General features: G+C 46.7%; 1 protein-coding gene across 1 annotated transcript in view; it reads left to right on the top strand.

Moving 5' to 3' along the window:
• Positions 1-20529, top strand: part of LOC136610271 (A.superbus venom factor 1-like) — a 210763-nt gene that overhangs the window by 122436 nt on the left and 67798 nt on the right. Inside the window, exons 27-29 of the mRNA XM_066589504.1 lie at positions 7668-7824; positions 8006-8172; positions 8301-8459. Of these exons, the coding sequence (XP_066445601.1) occupies positions 7668-7824; positions 8006-8172; positions 8301-8459 (483 nt within the window). The remainder of the gene's footprint in view (positions 1-7667; positions 7825-8005; positions 8173-8300; positions 8460-20529) is intronic.

Raw genomic sequence — 20529 nt, forward strand, 5'->3', positions numbered from 1 at the left:
TTTTGTAGTAGGTGCACTGTACCTGGTCTAGCTGCTTTCTTGGAATCACAGAATTGTAGAGTTGGAAGGGACCTTGAGGGTCATCGTGTCCAACCCGCTGCTCAGTGCAGCATTAACTAAATCATCCCAGACAGATGTCTGTTCAGCCTCTGTTTGAAGACTTTCCATTGGAGGAGAACTCACCACCTCCCGTGGCAACCTGTTCCACTCATTGATCACTCTCACTGTGTAATATCTGGTCTGTGGCTCCTCCCTTTCAGTTTCATCCCATTGCTTCTAGTCTTTACTTATACAGATGAGAATAAGGCTTATCGCTCTGCACTATGACAGCTCTTCAGATAATTGTAAACAATAAGCTATTAAGTCTCCTCTCAGCCTTCTTTTTTGCAAGCTAAACATTCCCAGATCCTTTAGCCATTCCTCAAAGGACATCATTTGCAGACAACTCACCATCCTGGTAGCTCTTCTCTCAACTTGCTCCATTTTGTCTGCTGTTTGAAAATTGGGATTCCCGGAACTGGACACAGTATTTTAGATGCAGTCTGACTAAAGAAGAGTAGAGGGGGATAATTACCTCATGTGATCTAGATGCTCTGCTTCTCTCAATACATCCCAGAACTGTGTTTGTCTTTTTTGCTGCTGCATCACACTGTTGACTCATGTTCAGTCTGTGATCCATTAAATGTAGGAGATGCGCTGCAAGGTCCGTTTTCAAATTCTTTGCCACCAGTATCCAATCCCTTGAAATTAGGAAGAGCTGCAGGACATATGGAGGGCTTCTCTTAAGTAGAGAGCCCCCCAAAAGAAGAAACAATGCGCTGTTAAAAAAAAATGTCCCTGCGCTGCACGATACTGTGGTAAAAGAAATTAATCTGTCCAACAAGTAAGAACTGACAACAGAAAGACACTTACTTAATAGGAGGGGGGTATGATGTTCAGAATCCCCCTCCTTGAAGTGTCGACTCCAAGGGAAGATACACAGGTCCACGGAGGTACATTCCAACACTTTAATGTAAAAGGCAACGCGTTTCGGTGCCCATATAGTAGCTCCTTTTTCAGCCCAATGCTATAAAACACATTCAAATATTTGCATATGTATAGGGTAAGTAATACATTACGTTTTCTTCTGTACGGCGCCATCTTGGGTGCGGAGCTAATGACGCTGGCGTGCGCATTAATGATTCACGGCAAGAAAGAGATTCAGGTGCCTTTAGATAATACAACACACCACATGAAAACCTTGCTGAATTGTAAAAGGAGGTATGTGATCTATTTTTTAGAATGTCCATGTGGACTTGGCTATAAAGGGTTCTTAAACCACGGTGTTTCCCGCCATTTCCTTCAGTCTCACGATAAAGATTTTACAGGCCTAAGAGTCACACCATTAGCAAAAATTACATCAGGCCGCTTTTTCCTCCTCAAAAAGAGAGAGATGTTTTGGATTTTTAAAATGTAGACACTGATCCCCCACAGTCTAAATGAAACCTTAAAGAAGAACTTTTAAAAGGAGAATTTTAATATTTTTATTTTAATTTAAAAAAAAACAATTTTTCTATTTTGAAGTATATAGATATTTAAATATAGGTGTTTTATTGAAGTTTTCTTACTGTATTTTAGTGGTTGTATATTTTCATGTGATAATTTATATTTTTCACTTATGTGGTTCCTATATTAAGATCTCTATAGGGTCTGGTTGTATATGTATATATTTCTTTATAGGGTGAATGCAAAGCAAGACGTGCCACATCAAATGTTTTGAATATAGCTCAGTGGTGATTCTGTAAGAATTTAGCAGACCGGTGATACAAGCCGCGGCCACACAATGACACTGCACAGTGCCGTGATTTTGTGGATGACGCGGCTACCGAGGGTCAAGTGACACGGCACATGACCGCAATGACGTGGCGGCACGTGACCACAATGATGTGGCGGCAGAGGGTCATGTGACTCCTCTCATGATGTGGCCACGTCTTACTATGTATCTCTGGGACGACACAGTATATCGGTGTCACAGACCCTGCCCATGTGATGACACGGCATGTCAGCGTCATTAGCTCAGCCCCCAAGATGGCGCTATACAGAAGAAAACAATGTATTACTTACCCTATATATATGCAAATGTTTGAAAGTGTTTTATATCATTGGCTTGAAAAAGGTGCTAGTATATGGGCACTGAAACACGTTGCCTTTTACATTGAAGTGTTGGAATTTACCTCCGTGGACCTGAGTGTATCTTCCCTTAATCGTTGGAGTCGACACTTCAAGGAGGGGGATTCTGAACATCATACCCCCCTCCTATTAAGTAAGTATCTTTCTGTTGTCAGTTTTTTTACGTATTGGACAGATTAATTTCTTTTACGACAGTACCGTGCAGCGCAGGGACATTTTTTCTAACAGCGCATTAGTATACCCAGGTCTTTTTTTTACATGGGCTGCTACTCGGCTCAATTCCTCCCATTCCATTTTTGCTTTTTAATTTTTTTTTTGTCCAGATGTCGGACCTTGCATTTCTCCTTGTTAAATACCATTCTGTTAGTTGCTGCCCACTGTGCAAGCTTTTCTAAATTTTTTAATCCTCTCTTTTCTCTAGTGTTAGCTATCCCTCCTAGCTTTGTGTCGTCTGCAAATTTGATCAGTTTTGCCTCAATTCCTTCTTCCAGATCATTTATAAAAATGTTGAACAACACTGGGCCTAGGACAGAGCCTTTGTGGTACTCCACTTGACACTTTCTTCTAATTCGATATGCTGCCATTTATAACCACTCTTTTATATACAATCACTCAGCCAGTTGTAGATCCACCTAACAGTTGCCTTGTCAATCCCATATTTGGTCATTTTTTAAATAAGTATGGTAAAAGAAACTTTGTCAAATGCTTTACTAAAGTCAAGATAGTCTGGCATGACTCGTTTGTTACAATCCCATGCTGGCTCTGGTTAATTACTCCATTGTCATCCAAGTACTTGCATACCTGCTGTTTAATAATCTGTTCAAAGATCTTTCCCGGTATAGAAGTCAGGCTCACAAGCCTGAAGTTTCCTGGATTCACCTTTTTTGAAAATAGGAACAACATTTGCCCCTTTCCAATCTTCTGGGACTTCTCCCATTCTCCAGGAATTTTCAAAGATTCCAGTTAGAGGTTCATTCAATTACCTCTGGTGCTTCCTTCAGTATCCTAGGATGTAATTTATCTGGACTGGATAACTGAATTCATTTAAGTTAGCTAAGGCAGCTTGCACACTGGCCACTTTTTACCGTGATTAGCGCTGTTCTATTTTTTAGCGTTTTAGCGGTTTTAGCACACACCATCATTAAAAAAACACTGTTAAATGCTGTACCATGTGTTCAAAAACGCTGCTTCAAATCGAGGTAAAAATGCTGTGATTTCAGGCAGTGTTTTCTGAATGCCTCTGTGAGAGTGGCCTAAGTGTTCCCTCAGCATCTGTTTGTTTATAAATAGCCTGCATTTTTTTATTCCCTCGATAGTATAGGGAAGATCAATCGATGTTACATTTACTTCATGAGCGATACAATTCAGAATGATACATGGGCACATAAGTACCTTATTCGCAGTCTCCATTGTGGCAACATAAATTGAGCGATAGGAGATTGAATCCCATATGGGATGCCACTCTGCCCTATCTATGGTAGTACCCAAATCACTATGCCATTTATCCACATATGTCTGTGGCCATGACTTAGGATGTACCCATATAATCCTATAGGAGGAAGGTTAAGCCTTTAGAATTTGGTTAGGAGTTGCAGATCCTCTCAAAATCACCTAGAACCTGCTATTGTGTATGGGCATATGTCTTCTTTTGGCCTTACATACTATGTTACTATGAAAGCCATTAGCCATTAGACCACCACCAGCGAAGGGCTGCATAATTATCAAGGCCTGGTGGGAAATGGGGATTATGCCAGATGGAGAGTAATGGAAGATGTGGGGACAGTAAATGCACGAAAATATTTAAGATAATCCCACACAGTAGGGGAATGTTGCAAGGTTGGATTTAACGAGTGGGGGTGCATCTGTGCAAATAACAATGATTACATAGGGAGGGGGTAGACAACTTTAATTTGCATTTTTGGAATGCATGGCAAACTGTGTTCATAGACAATGATTTATGGAAGCATTCACAAACCCATACAGTAATTTGTATTACAGAATCATGCCTGTTTTAATTCAGTGCCGCCTGATGACCTGTAGATCTCAAGCATCCAATATTGACCATCGGCCGTGTGCCTTGCACACATAAATTTAAACAGATTCTCTCATTTTGATATTATTCCACTTTAGATGGTGGGGTATTCAAAGTTTTCCTAATTTTATGTTGAGGAACATTTTTCACAGATTAGTTTACCTCTGACTAGAGATGAGCAGGTATACTCGCTAAGGGCAATTGCTCGAGCGAGTATTGCCCTTAGCGAGTACCTGCCCTCTTGAGACAAAAGGTTCGGGTGCCGGCGCGGGGGAGCGGTGAGTTGCGGCAGTCAGCAGGGGGGAGTGGGGGGAGAGAGGGAGAGAGAGATCTCCCCTCTTTTCTTCCCCGCTCTCCCCCGCAGCTCCCTGCCGCTGCCATCACCCGAGCCTTTTGTCTCGAGCGGGCAGATACTCGCTAAGGGCAATGCTTGCTCGAGCAATTGCCCTTAGCGAGTATGCTCGCTCATCACTACCTCTGACCATTTTTGCTTTCGAGAGACTCTGCCTCTCTAGCATGCTCCTTTTATATACAGTCATTTGACTTAGTAGAAAATTGTCCAGCAAGCTGTTTTTTATTAGTACTACTTACTTTTCCTTCCTTTTTTTACTCTTGTCCTAACTTTTTTGAGATGTGCTGATGCCATCAATTTCTAAATGAGTTATTTTTTTTAAAATTAAAATAAAGAAATCTCACTTTCAGATCTTTGATGTGTTCGAGTAAAATATGATTATATGACATTTCTACATTTCTAAACCATTGCATTCTTTTTTCTTTACATTTTACACAGCATCTCAACTTTTTTAGAATTGAGGTTGTATGACCCTCAGGCACTGGGCAAGTTGTGCTGTGAATTTTTTATGAGTTAACCAACCTCTATGGGTCCTCATTGCTACTTTTCTTGGAATTGACCTTGACAAATAAACTAAATATGGAGCATTCAAACCTCATTAGTTACATTATTCAATAACTATAAACCACCTTCATGCACCCTTGTTCCAGATAGCATGGTAAAACTTAACTTTTATTTCACAAATAAAAAGCATACCAAAAAACGGGAAATTACCTATATGGAGTACCCGCCCTGATAAGAATGACCACGATCTCATGTAATGAAAAAGAAGGGGTTATAAATTGGTTAGTATGCCCAGAAAAATATAAGCAAGTATATCTGACTGGTTGGAGCAGAGAAAAACAAATATTACCCATAGGAAAATGAAAAACTGTAGGACCCTTCCTGCTAGATAACTAATAACTGTTGAGATTTGATCTTCCTAACCTGTAAAAATTCATCAGGGCATATAATACCAAACAGTACTGAACATTACAAAAAGTGGTAACATTAAGCAGGTGCACAAAATATATCAACCAGGTCAGATAAGCAGAGGGAAAAATCTATCTAATAGGATTTATCAATGATTGCATACCAATAGATGCCAAACTATCAAACAACAATATACCCTATAAGTGCAAGATGCCATAGGATATTAAACAGATATCTCAATATGGTTAGCAGCCATTCTAAGAAGTTTACATAGAATACCCACAAATATTAGATTAGACATTTCAGATGATATCTGTATTAAGGGCTTTAAAACATGCTCACAAAATCCATTACAAAGACGAAAAATGGCACATGTAACATGACCTTGCTGATAGAGCAAATGAACAGATAAATAGGATGTTACAGACTCACGATGCTGATACTGGGGCCGGTCCATCCCAGGTTAAAGGAGAGCGGTCACTACATAGACCATCACCTAATTCATATACTTTTCAAAAATGGTGGCAGAAAACATGCAGCATCCCTTCGTTCGACCTGAGTCTACACCTATTTCTGGTCTAGCCCCTCACATCCTGTGTTTTATCGTATCCTATATACAGGCGAATGAATATATAATCACTAATACGAACACTAATGCGTACAGAACATACAAAGACTTTTGTGAATTTACAACCCACCATAACCAGAGTAAATACTTTCTAAATTTGAATGCATTAATGGATAAATAGCCGAACATATATGCAGTCACAGGTGGTCTTATGCACTGTTCCTCTACACATGGTATGCAGAAAGTATCTAAGTAATCATTGCAAAGTTTGAATAACCCATCATGTATCAATTAATTCACATCAATGTTCTTTACATATCCCAAAGCCACTTACACCGATCTCACTTGTCTTCTACAAAGACCATTCCAGCAATCACCACCAAACGTTACGTTCTACCAGGATTATATCATCCAGCAAGGGCCAAACAATGAAGTGATGGATTACAAAAAAAGCAGAATGATGATAAGAAACCGCCACAGATAATGAATGGCCAACCATGCAGAACACCAGCTATATTAGATATAGGGAGTACTTGTGTCGCCATTTTGCCAACTACAAAACATTGGGGATTATTTACTTAGCCCCATGCCCTGCCCTCTTTCCTAGTTTGGGAAAACGCATAGGGAATTCAGACATAGGATAACCCTACTGCAAACCATATGAAGCAGTACTATTCGAGTAGTCCTCTCTCTACTTCCTTTCACGGTATTGAGGTTCTGGAATGTACTGCAGATTTGCAGATTCTTATGTTGGCTCCACCGCAGTTTCTGCTGAGAATCCATGCAGAATCCTAATCAAGAAGTGACAAAAAAATAATTACATTGAAATCAGTAGGAGGTGGAATACACCGGGACTTCACAAGGATTGTGGTGTGGAATACGCATGGAAGTCCCTGTGAAACCCCAATGACTCTACAGGATCCCTACATTTATCATTATGATCGGTTTAACCTTCATATATAAAGCACTAACATATAACATTTATACAAACACCTTACAGATATGTAACTTGCCTTCTTTAAGAGTAAGCTGGATCACTTGCTATAGAAGGGTCATTGATCCGGAGATGTTCTCCATATTCGGAGTTTGGAAGGAATCTTTCCCCTAAGATAAGGAAATGACTTATGCGTCATGAGTGTTTTTCCCTTCTTCGGGATCAACATTGAGGGCGAAGAGGTTGAACTAGATGGAGAGTTATGTTTTTCTTGATTCTTACTATAAAGACTGTGTAAGTCGTAGGGTTCACATGGGCGTATATCATCCGTGTATTATGCATTTTTCACGTGTTTAATAAGCCTATTGAATTCCATTGGGCTGCTCACAACGTGTTTTTTTCATACGCATAATACGCACGTGAAAAAAGCCCGCAGCTTGTCCTATTTTGGTGCATATCACACGGATAATACGCATCAATATAGGCAATGGTAATTTAACAAACACAGCAAAGATGCGCATGCAGCATGTGTATTTGCTGTGTACTGCATATTTTCTATGTGTAATATGCGGGCGACATACGGCCGTATGAGTGAGCTCTTACACTTAAACCTTTTGAAAGATATCGAATGTACCCGATGGTCACTGTTTTGTATGTAATGTAACTCCTATTCTAAAAGTTTTCTAACTTCCCCTTTCAGAATCTGCAGATCAGTATTGATAAAGCTGTAAACTTCATAGCAGAAAACTATAAAAAGCTGCAGAAACCGCATTCTGTTGCAATTACATCGTATGCGCTTGCTTTGGCTGGGAAACTAAAGGATCCAGAAAAACTACTGTCTGCAGCAATAAGTAAGGGTTAAAGGTGATATATGTGATGGTTAGGGTTGGTGAATGCAATAATGCCAGCTATATAGTTAGCTCTATTGTAAATACTAGCGGTTAGGCATGTACAGAATATTCTCATGTATGCTAATGACTCTCCTAATTCTCCTTGGCCACCACCAATACTTATTATCATTTTCTCCGACCTATCAAGACAAAACCTACTGGGATTACCACGATGGATTCAAGATCATTTCCATAGAGGTAACATCTTATGCTCTCCTTACTCTTCTAAAATTGGACGTATCAGATGCCATTGATCCAGTGGTGCGTTGGCTTATCGAGCAGCGATACTATGGGGAAAATTATGTATCAACACAAGTAAGTCATGGCATCTTAAAAAAATACTTTTTTCTTTTGTTTTTAAACATCTCTCATCAAACCAAAACCCCAACATGGCATCTCACCAGACCTTCTCAGATGAAGCCTCTCTTTATTTTCTCCTCTAGTCTACCATAATGCTGTTTCAAGCACTGGCCCAATACGAATTAGCCAAAGCTGATCGGAAGACGCTGGATATGGATGTTGCTTTTAAGTTGCCTGGAAGAACAGCCACAACCACGTATCGCATCAACATAGAGAATGCTCTTCAGCTCCTTCCTGAATTCGTAGGAATACTTTCTCTTATTGTATTATCATCATTATATTGTTCAATAGCACTGAGTTGATGTTAAATACCGGCGTCCGTACTCACAGTTTTCATGCTGATTAATGTGATGTCCATGATTTTTATAATTGCCTTCATTCATCTTGGTGTTAGTTCTTCCTCTTTTCTATCCAGCTCTTTCTAAAGAACAATCAATACACTATATGGCCATAAGCACATAGACATTTCACCATCACTCTAATATAAGCTTGTTGGAGATTGGATTCCTTATCCATGGGTGTTACTATTGAGCTGAGGCCCTCCACACTTCTGGGAAGGTTTTCCACAAGAATCTGGAGTGTGTTTGTGGGTATTTGGGCCCATTCAGCCAAAAGTGTGTGTGAGGTCAAGCAAAGATGTTGGAGAAGAAGTTCTGACTCAGTCAGTGTTTCTATTTATCACAAAAAGTTTAGATGGGGTTGTGGTGGTCAGGACTCTGTGCAACCACTCAGGTTCCTCCACCAAACATGTAAGCCCATGTCCTTATGGGGCTTGCTTTATGCACATGGGGTGCAGTCATGCTGGAACAGAAAAGGGTCTTGGCTAAGTTGTTGCCACAATGTTAGAAGCAACAACTATAAAATGTCTTTGTACGCTGCAGCATTAACATTATCCTTCACTAGAAATATGGGAATAAACCATGAATAATAGCCCGAACTATAACCACCACATTATACAGTAGGTACTATGTATTACAGTAGGTACTGTAGCATTCTCATGGCATCCATCAATCCCAGAACACATTTCCATGGCTCCAGAGTCCAGCAGACGCTTGGCAATGTGCTTGCGGATTTTAGGCTTGTACAGCTGCTTGCCCATGGAGACCCATTTCATGAAGCTCCTGGTCATTTCTTGTGCACACATCACTTCCGGTGGCAGTTTGGATGTCTGTAGTGAATGATACAACAGAGGACAGATGACTTTTACATGCCACACACTTCAGCACTTTGCTCTGTGTGTTCGCGCAGTTGCTGCTTCTACTGATAGAATAGGTATTAAATGCATGCCCATGGTGCACTGTGGGAGTATCATAGAGTGTCTATGCTATTTACGTAGCATGTTGCCTGTTGTGTTAGGGGCTGGTGAAACATGAATCAGGACACAATGTGAACACCAGGCTTACAAAAATATGTTTTTTTTACTTTAACAAACTTGGAGATGAAGTTGTTGTAGAATTTTCTTTTAATAGATAAGTAATATGCAGCTATTCAGAAACGGTAGACAACCTATCTGACTTTAGGAGTATGCTGAACTCGAACACGATTGGGGTATAGTAACAATCAGCAAAACCCTTCAACCATAGAACACTTGGTAGAACCACCAAACATTTCAACCCACCAATGACGATCACCTGCACACAATCTGAAAGAAAGACAAGTGTTGTCCAATAACTTGGACGCAACTAGTGGAAGAACATGTGTTCCTCTGGTGTCGGCTCGGGCTCACATACTTTAACTGGCAGGCCTGCTTTTAAGTCATTACCCATGTGCACACATTGGGGATTTTCCTGCAGGCCAGCATCACTTACATATCTCCAGTGGGTTCAGTATCATAATATAGGTACTAGAGATGAGCGAGCACCAAAATGCTCGGGTGCTCGTTACTCGAGACGAACTTTTTGCGATGCTCGAGGGTTCGTTTCGAGTAACGAACCCCATTGAAGTCAATGGACGACCCGAGCATTTTTGTATATCGCCGATGCTCGCTAAGGTTTTCGTTTGTGAAAATCTGGGCAATTCAAGAAAGTGATGGGAACGACACAGCAACGGATAGGGCAGGCGAGGGGCTACATGTTGGGCTGCATCTCAAGTTCACAGGTCCCACTATTAAGCCACAATAGCGGCAAGAGTGGGCCCCCCCCCTCCCAACAACTTTTACTTCTGAAAAGTCCTCATTAGCAATGCATACCTTTGCTAAGCACCACACTATCTCCAACAAAGCACAATCACTGCCTGCATGACACTCCGCTGCCACTTCTCCTGGGTTACATGCTGCCCAACCCCCCCCCCCCCACGACCCAGTGCCCACAGCGCACACCAAATTGTCCCTGCGCAGCCTTCAGCTGCCCTCATGCCATGCCACTCTCATGTCTATTTATAAGTGCGTCTGCCAGATGAACCGCAGGCACACACTGCAGAGGGTTGGCACGGCTAGGCAGCAACCCTCTTTAAAAGGGGCGGGGCGATAGTCCACAATGCTGTACAGAAGCAATGAGAAATCCAATCCTGTGCCACCTCCATCTGGAGCTGCACACGTGGGCATAGCAATGGGGAACCTATGTGCCACACACTATTCATTCTGTCAAGGTGTCTGCATGCCCCAGTCAGACCGCGTTTTTTTATAAATAGTCACAGGCAGGTACAACTCCGCAATGGGAATTCCGTGTGCACCCACAGCATGGGTGGCTCCCTGGAACCCACCGGCTGTACATAAATGTATCCCATTGCAGTGCCCTGGACAGCAGAGCTAACGTCAGATTAAATGCAGGTGGGCTTCGGCCCACACTGCATGCCCCAACCGGACCAGGGTTTTTAATTTTTAGACACAGGCAGGTACAACTCCCTATTGTGAAGTCCCTGTGGACCGACAGCATGGGTGGGTGCCAGGAAGCCACCGGCGGTACATAAATATATCCCATTGCAGTGCCCATCACAGCTGAGGTGGTAATGTCATGTTTAATGCAGGTGGGCTTCGGCCCACACTGCATGCCCCAGTCAGACTGGGGTTCTTTAGAAGTGGACAGATGCAGTTACAACTCCGTGTGGACCCACAGCATGGGTGGCTCCCTGGAACCCACCGGCGGTACATAAATACATCCCATTGCAGTGCCCAACACAGCTGATGTAACGTCAGCTGTAATGCAGGTGGGCTAAAAATTGATTTGATTACACTGTAGGCGAGGGCCCCCAAAAATTGGTGTACCAACAGTACTAATGTACCTCAGAAAAATTGCCCATGCCCAACCAAGAGGGCAGGTGAAACCCATTAATCGCTTTGGTTAATGTGGCTTAATTGGTAACTAGGCCTGGAGGCAGCCCAGTTAAAATAAAAATTGGTTGAGGTGAAAGTTTCAACGCTTTAATGAGCATTGAAACGTATAAAAATTGTTTAAAAAAATTATATGACTGAGCCTTGTGGGCCTAAGAAAAATTGCCCATTCGGCGTGATTATGTGAGGTTTCAGGAGGAGGAGCAGGAGGAGGAGGAGGAATATTATACACAGATTGATGAAGCAAAAAGGTCCCAGTTTTTGATGGGGATAGAGAACGATGCTTCCATCCGTGGGTGCAGCCTGTGCTTGTCCACGTGTCCGTTGTTAAGTGGACCTTGGCAGTAACCGCGTTGGTGAGGGAGCGTACAATGTTGCGGGAGACGTGGTCGTGCAGGGCTGGGACGGCACATCGGGAAAAGTAGTGGCGACTGGGAACTGAGTAGCGCGGGGCCGCCGCCGCCATCATACTTTTGAAGGACTCAGTTTCCACAACCCTATACGGCAGCATCTCCAGGCTGATAAATTTGGCTATGTGCACGTTTAACGCTTGAGCGTGCGGGTGCGTGGCGGCGTACTTGCGCTTGCGCTCAAACACTTGCGCTAGCGACGGCTGGACGCTGCGCTGACAGACATTGCTGGATGGGGCCGAGGACAGCGGAGGTGAGGGTGTGGGTGCAGGCCAGGAGACGGTAGTGCCTGTGTCCTGAGAGGGGGGTTGGATCTCAGTGGCAGGTTGGGGCACAGGGGGAGAGGCAGCGGTGCAAACCGGAGGCGGTGAACGGCCTTCGTCCCACCTTGTGGGGTGCTTGGCCATCATATGTCTGCGCATGCTGGTGGTGGTGAGGCTGGTGGTGGTGGCTCCCCGGCTGATCTTGGCGCGACACAGGTTGCACACCACTGTTCGTTGGTCGTCTGCACTCTCAGTGAAAAACTGCCAGACCTTTGAGCACCTCGGCCTCTGCAGGGTGGCATGGCGCGAGGGGGCGCTTTGGGAAACAGTTGGTGGATTATTCAGTCTGGCCCTGCCTCTACCCCTGGACACCGCACTGCCTCTTGCAACCTGCCTTGCTGCTGCCCTTGCCTCCCCCTTTAAAGACCTGTCCTCAGTAGGCGTAGCAAACCAGATGGGGTCAGTCACCTCATTGTCCTGCTGCTCTTCCTCTGAATCCTCTGTGCGCTCCTCCCTCGGACTTACTGCCCTTACTACTACCTCACTGATAGACAACTGTGTCTCATCGTCATCGGCCTCCTCACCCACTGAAAGGTCTTGAGACAGTTGCCGGAAGTCCCCAGCCTCATCCCCCGGACCCCGGGAACTTTCCAATGGTTGGGCATCAGTCACGATAAACTCCTCTGGTGGGAGAGGAACCACTGCTGCCCAATCTGAGCAGGGGCCCGAGAACAGTTCCTGGGAGTCTGCCCGCTCCTCAGAATGTGTCATTGTAATGGAGTGAGGAGGCTGGGAGGAAGGAGGAGCAGCAGCCAGAGGATTCTGAGTTGCAGCAGTGGACGGCGCAGAACTGTGGGTGGACGATAGATTGCTGGAAGCACTTTCTGCCATCCACGACAGGACCTGCTCACACTGCTCATTTTCTAATAAAGGTCTACCGCGTGGACCCATTAATTGTGCGATGAATGTGGGGACGCCAGAAACGTGCCCCTCTCCTAATCCCGCAGCAGTCAGCTGCGATACACCTGGATCAGGAGCTCGGCCTGTGCCCACACCCTGACTTGGGCCTCCGCGTCCTCGGCCGCGTCCACGTCCTCTAGGCCTACCCCTACCCCTCAGCATGCTGTATTACCAGTAATGCAGAAACAGAACGCTGTAATTAAATGTGCCGCTTATTGGCCTGTGGTTGGAGGCTGACTTCGCTTACGGAACGCCAGGAAATAATTTGGCGCAAGCCTGCTGTAACACTTAGCTGGCTCCGTATGATTTTGTAGAACTACTACACCCAGCACAGACAGACCCAGAACACTGAGCACAGTCACAGGCAGGCCAAATAGATTTTTTGCCCAAAATTTTTTAGCAAAGGCCCACTGCATATATTCAATGAATATGTCTTCTGTCCCTGCCTACGCACTTCTGTCCCTGGAGTATTACTGCAGGGCGCAATGCTCTGCACGGCCGATATACCAAAAAAAAAATGTGCAACACTGCACAAAGCAGACTCCACAGCACTGCACACAGTTAGATGTGGCCCTAAGAAGGACCGTTGGGGTTCTTGAAGCCTAAAATACTCCTAACACTCTCCCTATAGCAGCAGCACCAGCAGCAGCACTTTCCCTCAACTATGTCAGAGCGCATCTGTGGCGAGCCGCGGGAGGGGCCGATTTTTATACTCGGGTGACACCTGATCTCGCCAGCCACTCACTGCAGGGGGGTGGTATAGGGCTTGAACGTCGCAGGGGGAAGTTGTAATGCCTTCCCTGTCTTACAATTGGCCAGAAAAGCGCGCTAACGTCTCAGAGATGAAAGTGAAAGTAACCCGAACATCGCGTGGTACTCGTTACGAGCATCTCGAACACGCTAATACTCGAACGAGTATCAAGCTCGGACGAGTACGTTCGCTCATCTCTAATAGGTACACATCTTTGGATGTCTGTTGGGGGGTTCCACAATTCACAGAGTTGCAGGATGATGTGAATCCTTTATTGCAGTCTCTCTAGTTGTAGACCCTGCAGGTTCATTCTCTCAGCGATGTTGGTTCTAGCACATTATGGAGCTGTGCTTCTCAAACACCAGCTGTCTCCTTTCTTGTGCCACTATCCCTCTCTAACAGGCACAGATTCCCCAGGACACGTCTCACACGGCTACCTCATCCGACTCCTCACTCCTTTTGGCAGCGCTCTCTACTGGCAATGTAGTCTCTCTTAATACTAAGTATTACTGGAATTGCTCTCCAGCTTGCAACTGTCTATGATCTCAAGTCCTCCAGATCTCCCACCTGAACTCTGCAGCCAATGAGGTATCACATACAACACTCCATAGAGAAATACACAAACTGCAGTAATGTCTGACAACCAGTAGAGGTCGCGCTTACACCATTCAAATTATATAACTATACGAACCATAATAGAGCTCATTTCAACAAAAACTCAAGCCTGTGCTCCCTTTTTACACTGCTTCTACAGATATAATGGCCATTAAATGGACGGCCATGGTGCGCTGTGGTATTATCATAGAGTATCTATGCTGTTTAAGCAGTGTCCAGTCCATAAACTTTGTATTAGGATGTTTACCACGAAAAGATGTAACTGTGATGGATGCTGCATCTGTAGAGGCTTCCACATCACAATAACAGCACTTGGGGTTTATAATTGCAGTTGCTGAAGATCAAACAGATCAAAGCCTCTAAGTGCGCCCCGTACTACCACCAGCGCTCATCTATGGAGATTACACGGCTGTGTTCCTGATTTTATGTACCTGTCTACAATGGGTTTGAAACACCTGAGCCCAATTATTAAGGGGTTTTGAGTAAAGATGAGCGAGCACCAAAATGCTCGGGTGCTCGTTACTCGGGACGAGAATTTCGCGATGCTTGAGGGTTCGTTTCGAGTAACGAACCCCATTGAAGTCAATGGGCGACCCGAGCATTTTTGTATATCGCCGATGCTCGCTAAGGTTTCCATTTGTGAAAATCTGGGCAATTCAAGAAAGTGATGGGAACGACACAGCAACGGATAGGGCAGGCGAGGGGCTACATGTTGGGCTGCATCTCAAGTTCACAGGTCCCACTATTAAGCCACAATAGCGGCAAGAGTGGGCCCCCCCCCTCCCAACAATTTTTACTTCTGAAAAGCCCTCATTAGCAATGCATACCTTAGCTAAGCACCACACTACCTCCAACAAAGCACAATCACTGCCTACATGACACTCCGCTGCCACTTCTCCTGGGTTACATGCTGCCCAACCCCCCCCCCCCACACGACCCAGTGTCCACAGCGCACACCAAATTGTCCCTGCGCAGCCTTCAGCTGCCCTCATGCCACACACTGGCCTCAGGCCACACCACCCTCATGTCTATTTATAAGTGCGTCTGCCATGAGGAGGAACCGCAGGCACACACTGCATAGGGTTGGCACGGCTAGGCAGCGACCCTCTTTAAAAGGGGCGGGGCGATAGCCCACAATGCTGTACAGAAGCAATGAGAAATATAATCGTGTGCCACCGCCATCAGGAGCTGCACACGTGGGCATAGCAATGGGGAACCTATGGGCCACACACTATTCATTCTGTCAAGGTGTCTGCATGCTTCAGTCAGACCGCGGTTTTTTATAAATAGTCACAGGCAGGTACAACTGGGAATCCCCAACTCCGCAATGGGAATTCCGTGTGCACCCACAGCATGGGTGGCTCCCTGGAACCCACCGGCTGTACATAAATGTATCCCATTGCAATGCCCTGGACAGCAGAGCTAACGTCAGATAAAATGCAGGTGGGCTTCGGCCCACACTGCATGCCCCAACCTGACCGGGCTTTTTAATTCATAGACACAGGCAGGTACAACTCCCTATTGTGAAGTCCCTGTGGACCGACAGCATGGGTGGGTGCCAGGAAGCCACCGGCGGTACATAAATAAATCCCATTGCAGTGCCCATCACAGCTGAGGTAATGTCATGTTTAATGCAGGTGGGCTTCGGCCCACACTGCATTCCCCAGTCAGACTGGGGTTCTTTAGAAGTGGACACATGTAGTTACAACTCCGTGGGGACCGACAGCATGGGTGGCTCCCTGGAACCCACCGGCGGTACATAAATATATCCTATTGCATTGCCCATCACAGCTGAGGTAATGTCATGTTTAATGCAGGTGGGCTTCGGCCCACACTGCATGCCCCAGTCAGACTGGGGTTCTTTAGAAGTGGACACATGTAGTTACAACTCCGTGTGGACCGACAGCATGGGTGGCTCCCTGGAACCCACCAGCGGTACATAAATATATCCCATTGCATTGCCCATCACAGCTGAGGTAATGTCATGTTTAATGCAGGTGGGCTTCGGCCCACACTGCATGCCCCAGTCAGACTGGGGTTCTTTAGAAGTGGACACATGTAGTTACAACTCCGTGGGGACCGACAGCATGGGTGGGTGCCAGGAAGCCACCGGCGGTACATAAATAAATCCCATTGCAGTGCCCATCACAGCTGAGGTAATGTCATGTTTAATGCAGGTGGGCTTCGGCCCACACTGCATGCCCCAGTCAGACTGGGGATCTTTAGAAGTGTACACATGTAGTTACCACTCCGTGTGGACTGACAGCATGGGTGGCTCCCTGGAACCCACCGGCGGTACATAAATATATCCCATTGCATTGCCCAGCACAGCTGATGTAACGTCAGCTGTAATGCAGGTGGGCAAAAAATTAATTGGATTACACTGTAGGCGAGGGCCCCAAAAAATTGGTGTACCAACAGTACTAATGTACCTCAGAAAAATTGCCCATGCCCAACCAAGAGGGCAGGTGAAACCCATTAATCGCTTTGGTTAATGTGGCTTAATTGGTAACTAGGCCTGGAGGCAGCCCAGTTAGAATAAAAATTGGTTCAGGTGCAAGTTTCAACGCTTTAATGAGCATTTAAACGTATAAAAATTGTTTAGAAAAATTATATGACTGAGCCTTGTGGGCCTAAGAAAAATTGCCCGTTCGGCGTGATTACGTGAGGTTTCAGGAGGAGGAGCAGGAGGAGGAGGAGGAATATTATACACAGATTGATGAAGCAAAAATGTCCCCATTTTTGATGGTGATAGAGAACGATGCTTCCATCCGTGGGTGAAGCCTACGTATTGCTTAGGTATCGCTGCTGTCCGCTGGTGGAGAAGAGAAGTCTGGGGAAATCCAGGCTTTGTTCATCTTGATGAGTGTAAGCCTGTCGACACTGTCGGTTGACAGGCGCGTACGCTTATCTGTGATGATTCCCCCAGCCGCACTAAACACCCTCTCTGACAAGACGCTAGCCGCAGGACAAGCAAGCACCTCCAGGGCATACAGCGCGAGTTCAGGCCACGTGTCCAGCTTCGACACCCAGTAGTTGTAGGGGGCAGAGGCGTCACCGAGGACGGTCGTGCGATCGGCTACGTACTCCCTCACCATCCTTTTACAGTGCTCCCGCCGACTCAGCCTTGACTGGGGAGCGGTGACACAGTCTTGCTGGGGAGCCAGAAAGCTTTCAAAGGCCTTAGAGAGTGTTCCCCTGCCTGTGCTGTACATGCTGCCTGATCTCCGCGCCTCCCCTGCTACCTGGCCCTCAGAACTGCGCCTTCTGCCACTAGCGCTGTCGGATGGGAATTTTACCATCAACTTGTCCGCCAGGGTCCTGTGGTATAGCATCACTCTCGAACCCCTTTCCTCTTCGGGTATCAGAGTGGAAAAGTTCTCCTTATACCGTGGGTCGAGCAATGTGTACAACCAGTAATCCGTAGTGGCCAGAATGCGTGTAACGCGAGGGTCACGAGAAAGGCATCCTAACATGAAGTCTGCCATGTGTGCCAGAGTACCTGTACGCAACACATGGCTGTCCTCACTAGGAAGATCACTTTCAGGATCCTCCTCCTCCTCCTCCTCAGGCCATACATGCTGAAAGGATGACAGGCAAGCAGCATGGGTACCCTCAGCAGTGGGCCAAGCTGTCCCTTCCCCCTCCTCCTCATCCTCCTCATGCTCCTCCTCCTCCTCCTCAATGCGCTGAGATATAGACAGGAGGGTGCTCTGACTATCCAGCGACATACTGTCTTCCCCCGACTCTGTTTCCGAGCGCAAAGCGTCTGCCTTTATGCTTTGCAGGGAACTTCTCAAGAGGCATAGCAGAGGAATGGTGATGCTAATGATTGCAGCATCGCCGCTCACCATCTGGGTAGACTCCTCAAAGTTACCAAGGACCTGGCAGATGTCTGCCAACCAGGCCCACTCTTCTGTAAAGAATTGAGGAGGCTGACTCCCACTACGCCGCCCATGTTGGAGTTGGTATTCCAGTATAGCTCTACGCTGCTCATAGAGCCTGGCCAACATGTGGAGCGTAGAGTTCCACCGTGTGGGCACGTCGCACAGCAGTCGGTGCACTGGCAGATGAAACCGATGTTACAGGGTGCGCAGGGTGGCAGTGTCCGTGTGGGACTTGCGGAAATGTGCGCAGAGCCGGCACACCTTTCCGAGCAGGTCTGACAAGCGTGGGTAGCTTTTCAGAAAGCGCTGAACCACCAAATTAAAGACGTGGGCCAGGCATGGCGCGTGCGTGAGGCTGCCGAGCTGCAGAGCCGCCACCAGGTTACGGCCGTTGTCACACACGACCATGCCCGGTTGGAGGCTCAGCGGCGCAAGCCAGCGGTCGGTCTGCTCTGTCAGACCCTGCAGCAGTTTGTGGGCCGTGTGCCTCTTCTCTCCTAAGCTGAGTAGTTTCAGCACGGCCTGCTGACGCTTGCCCACCGCTGTGCTGCCACGCCGCGCGACACCGACTGCTGCCGACGTGCTGCTGCTGCTACATCTTGATTGCGAGACAGAGGTTGCGGAGGAGGAGGAGGGTGGTTTAGTGGAGGAAACATACACCGCCGCAGATACCACCACCGAGCTGGGGCCCGCAATTCTGGGGGTGGGTAGGACGTGAGCGGTCCCAGGCTCTGACTCTGTCCCAGCCTCCACTAAATTCACCCAATGTGCCGTCAGGGAGATATAGTGGCCCTGCCCGCCTGTGCTTGTCCACGTGTCCGTTGTTAAGTGGACCTTGGCAGTAACCGCGTTGGTGAGGGCGCGTACAATGTTGCGGGAGACATGGTCGTGCAGGGCTGGGACGGCACATCGGGAAAAGTAGTGGCGACTGGGAACTGAGTAGCACGGGGCCGCGGCCGCCATCGTACTTTTAAAAGCCTCCGTTTCCACAACCCTATACGGCAGCATCTCCAGGCTGATAAATTTGGCTATGTGCACGTTTAACGCTTGAGCGTGCGATTGCGTGGCAGCGTACTTGCGCTTGCGCTCCAACACTTGCGCTAGTGACAGCTGGACGGTGCGCTGAGAGACATTGGTGGATGTGTCAGGGAAAATTTCTAAGTACAGCACCAATCAGGCCCACCCCACTTGCCCCGCTGCCGGCGGTAAAGAAGAAAACACCACACGGAGGTCTGGTATAGTTTCTCACACGGGGACATGACTGCGCTGCCCGCTTTATTACAGATTACATGAGATCTTATACCCTTTGGTCTCATCACTAGAAATGGGTGATGGGCTCATTGGCTAAAATTCACAGCATAACCATATATGGGAAGTCCGGATTTCCGGCCTGAGACAGTGAAAGTTCAGATGCATAGTTGAACGGTCTTCATCTAGATATGGCGCTTCTGGGAAAACGGCCAAGTACACGCGGCCTTCGTGTCTGGTTATTCCTTGTGTTCAAGATACATTTTGTCTTCGCCTTGCAAGGCCTCTTGGCATATCTGATGTAAGGCGACATATAAGTTTTTCTCATTTTAACTTTGAATAGAACTTGCATACAGGTATAAAAGCATAAAGAACATATGGCAATATATATATATACCCTCACAGATGGGGCCGAGGACAGCGGAGGTGAGGGTGTGGGTGCAGGCCAGGAGACGGTAGTGCCTGTGTCCTGAGAGGGGGGTTGGATCTCAGTGGCAGGTTGGGGCACAGGGGGAGAGGCAGCGGTGCAAACCGGAGGTGGTGAACGGCCTTCGTCCCACCTTGTGGGGTGCTTGGCCATCATATGTCTACGCATGCTGGTGGTGGTGAGGCTGGTGGTGGTGGCTCCCCGGCTGATCTTGGCACGACACAGGTTGCACACCACTGTTCGTTAGTCGTCTGCACTCTCAGTGAAAAACTGCCAGACCTTTGAGCACCTCGGCCTCTGCAGGGTGGCATGGCGCGAGGGGGCGCTTTGGGAAACAGTTGGTGGATTATTCGGTCTGGCCCTGCCTCTACCCCTGGCCACCGCACTGCCTCTTCCAACCTGACCTGCTGCTGCCCTTGCCTCCCCCTCTGAAGACCTGTCCTCAGTAGGCGTAGCAAACCAGGTGGGGTCAGTCACCTCATC

Source organism: Eleutherodactylus coqui, chromosome 2 (genome assembly GCF_035609145.1).
Source record: "Eleutherodactylus coqui strain aEleCoq1 chromosome 2, aEleCoq1.hap1, whole genome shotgun sequence".
NCBI lineage: Eukaryota > Metazoa > Chordata > Amphibia > Anura > Eleutherodactylidae > Eleutherodactylus > Eleutherodactylus coqui.